Below are 2197 nucleotides of genomic sequence, written 5' to 3'. Positions count from 1 at the left end.
TCAATAAAAACTTTTTTTTTGAAAATGTTTGAAAGTTACTTTAGAAGATAGAAAAATGTCCAAAAATGAGTTTCGCACTCAAGCAAATCCTGAAAAATTAATTTTTAACCTCGAAAAATGCATGTTTTTGGCCAAAATTTAGTACTAGAAGCACTTTCAGAGGCCATATTTTGGCTCCTTTTGAGAACGGGCTGAAAATTTTTTTTGGATTCGGATTCAGCATGTTCGAAAGTACCTTTGTACAAATTTTGAGCAAATTCTCAACCGTTGTCTGAAAAACCTTCCCTTGTCAATTATCTCATTTCCCAGATAAGCTAGAAAAATGTTCCTTATAAAAGTTTAAAAAATTCTCTGCCACAAAAAATCTTCATTCAAAGAGGTTCATTCAGAAATAAGGAGTTCAACAAAATTGAATATCCCGAGCGACAATAATGAGATACAAGTATGGTCCATTTTTCATATCGACAATATCGTAAAAGCGAAGATTCGTATCAGTCAGTGAGATTGGACGGAGATCCGAACGATGAGTCGGTTTGCGGCTACAGTAGTAAAAACGAGAGTTGCCAATTAGGTCTCTGCAATAATACATTTTTTAAAGGACCTGATTTAATTTAATTTAATTTGTTTATTGATCAAGTGTAATAAAACATTAGAGGGCAGGACATGAAAGACTCAGAAAAATGCCCCTCACGAGGCCGATCTGAGTAGGGGAGGGGAAACGGGATAATTTAGATAATTGACACAGGAAAGATGTAACCGGTAGAAAAAGAAAAATAGGGAGCAAATATATCAATAACGGGTAATACTGGAAGAAATTAAGGATTCAAACTCGGAAGGTAGGAGAAATCGGTTATCTAGGTCAACTAGAAAATCTAGGTCAATTAGAAAAATGTGAAATTTCCTGATATCCCTAGTAGAAGTCATGACACTGTAAGCCAAGCTAAACTTACTTATAATACGCCAAACTTTTGACAATCATCTGAAGACGTCCGTTTGACGGATACTCAAACTCCATCACAGTTCGAAGAACGTCATGACGATAGTTCTTGAGAATACAAATATGAGTTGGGATGGATTCAACAGCGTCAACTCTCTGTAATTTTTAGAAACTACTAAACAAAACCAGAGCTACATTTTTGTAGTTGACAACTTTTTTGTAGCTACAGTAGTTCTTGAGATATGTGTCTTTGAAAATTGGACGCATCGGCGCTTGCCACCGAAAGGTACCACTTTTTTATAGGCGAATAACTCGAAAACTAAAAAATTTACAAAAAAGTTGTCAACTAAAAAAATGTAAAAAATAAAATGTTACACAATTTTGTAATTGGTAACTTTTTTCTAGCTACTGTAGTTTTCGAGATATGAGCCTTTAAAGTTTCCGCGCCTCCTGTTAAGCGAAGAGTGCACGCCAACTTTGAAGGCTCGTACCTCAAAAACTACTGTAGATACGAAAAAGTTGTCAACTACAAAAATGAAGATCCACTAAAGCTATATGATAAAAAAATAACAATTCTTTGTAGCTTCTAATTTGAATGAGATATGCTCACCGAACAAATCGACACCTGCGAATCCGATTGTCCAACACACAACTTATCCCCATTCTCCTTGGCCATCTTGATACAACTCTCGTTACAACATCCCGGGGAACCATCGAAAAGTGCGGCACTTGGCGATTTCTTACGACACATCTCACAGATCACATGATCACATCCGAACTGCATGGTTTTCGTCTGTTCGACGATTTGAGCACAAGGACCGTCACAACGGATTTTTCCACAAATTTTTATCATTGACGACGCCTTCTTCACCAACGGAACTGGCTCGGAATCCGCTTCCGACGAGTCTGACGAAGCAGCAGAAGACGTGGAAGACGCAGAAGAATTAGAGGAGAAACACTGACGAACAGGCACTTTTCTAACGGATCCAGATGATGATTCTGAAGAAGATGACGTCGACTTGGGGGCCTTTTCGGTCCACTTGATTTGATAGATCATCGCCGGAGTGTTATTCTGAATCTCCGTTGTCACATCAACCTTATCAATCGTTGCCACGTGGCTATGATCGAAGAATGGAGGGATGAAGAGGTGTGAGTTCTCGCTGGAGAGCGTTGGCTTCGATGCGAGCTGTAGTTCGACGAGATTCGCGTACTGGGAATTCGTCACATTGACTGGCTTGTTGCTGGACAGATTGTGACCGA

The 2197-nt window shown here is 38.8% G+C and overlaps 1 protein-coding gene across 1 annotated transcript; it reads right to left on the bottom strand.

Moving 5' to 3' along the window:
* Window positions 1-400: 400 nt before the first annotated feature.
* Window positions 401-1994, bottom strand: CBG24882 (the record flags this gene model as incomplete). The annotated part of the gene is made up of 3 exons (XM_002648518.2): window positions 401-575; window positions 951-1093; window positions 1548-1994. 3 exons carry the CDS (start codon window positions 1992-1994, stop codon window positions 401-403), a joined length of 765 nt encoding a protein of 254 aa, XP_002648564.2.
* Window positions 1995-2197: the final 203 nt, after the last annotated feature.

This window comes from Caenorhabditis briggsae (genome assembly GCF_000004555.2).
Source record: "Caenorhabditis briggsae AF16 supercontig from assembly CB4, cb25.NA_248, whole genome shotgun sequence".
Lineage (NCBI taxonomy): Eukaryota > Metazoa > Nematoda > Chromadorea > Rhabditida > Rhabditidae > Caenorhabditis > Caenorhabditis briggsae.
The sequence above is the reverse complement of the archived record's forward strand: the minus strand, read 5'-3'. Positions and strand labels throughout refer to the sequence as shown.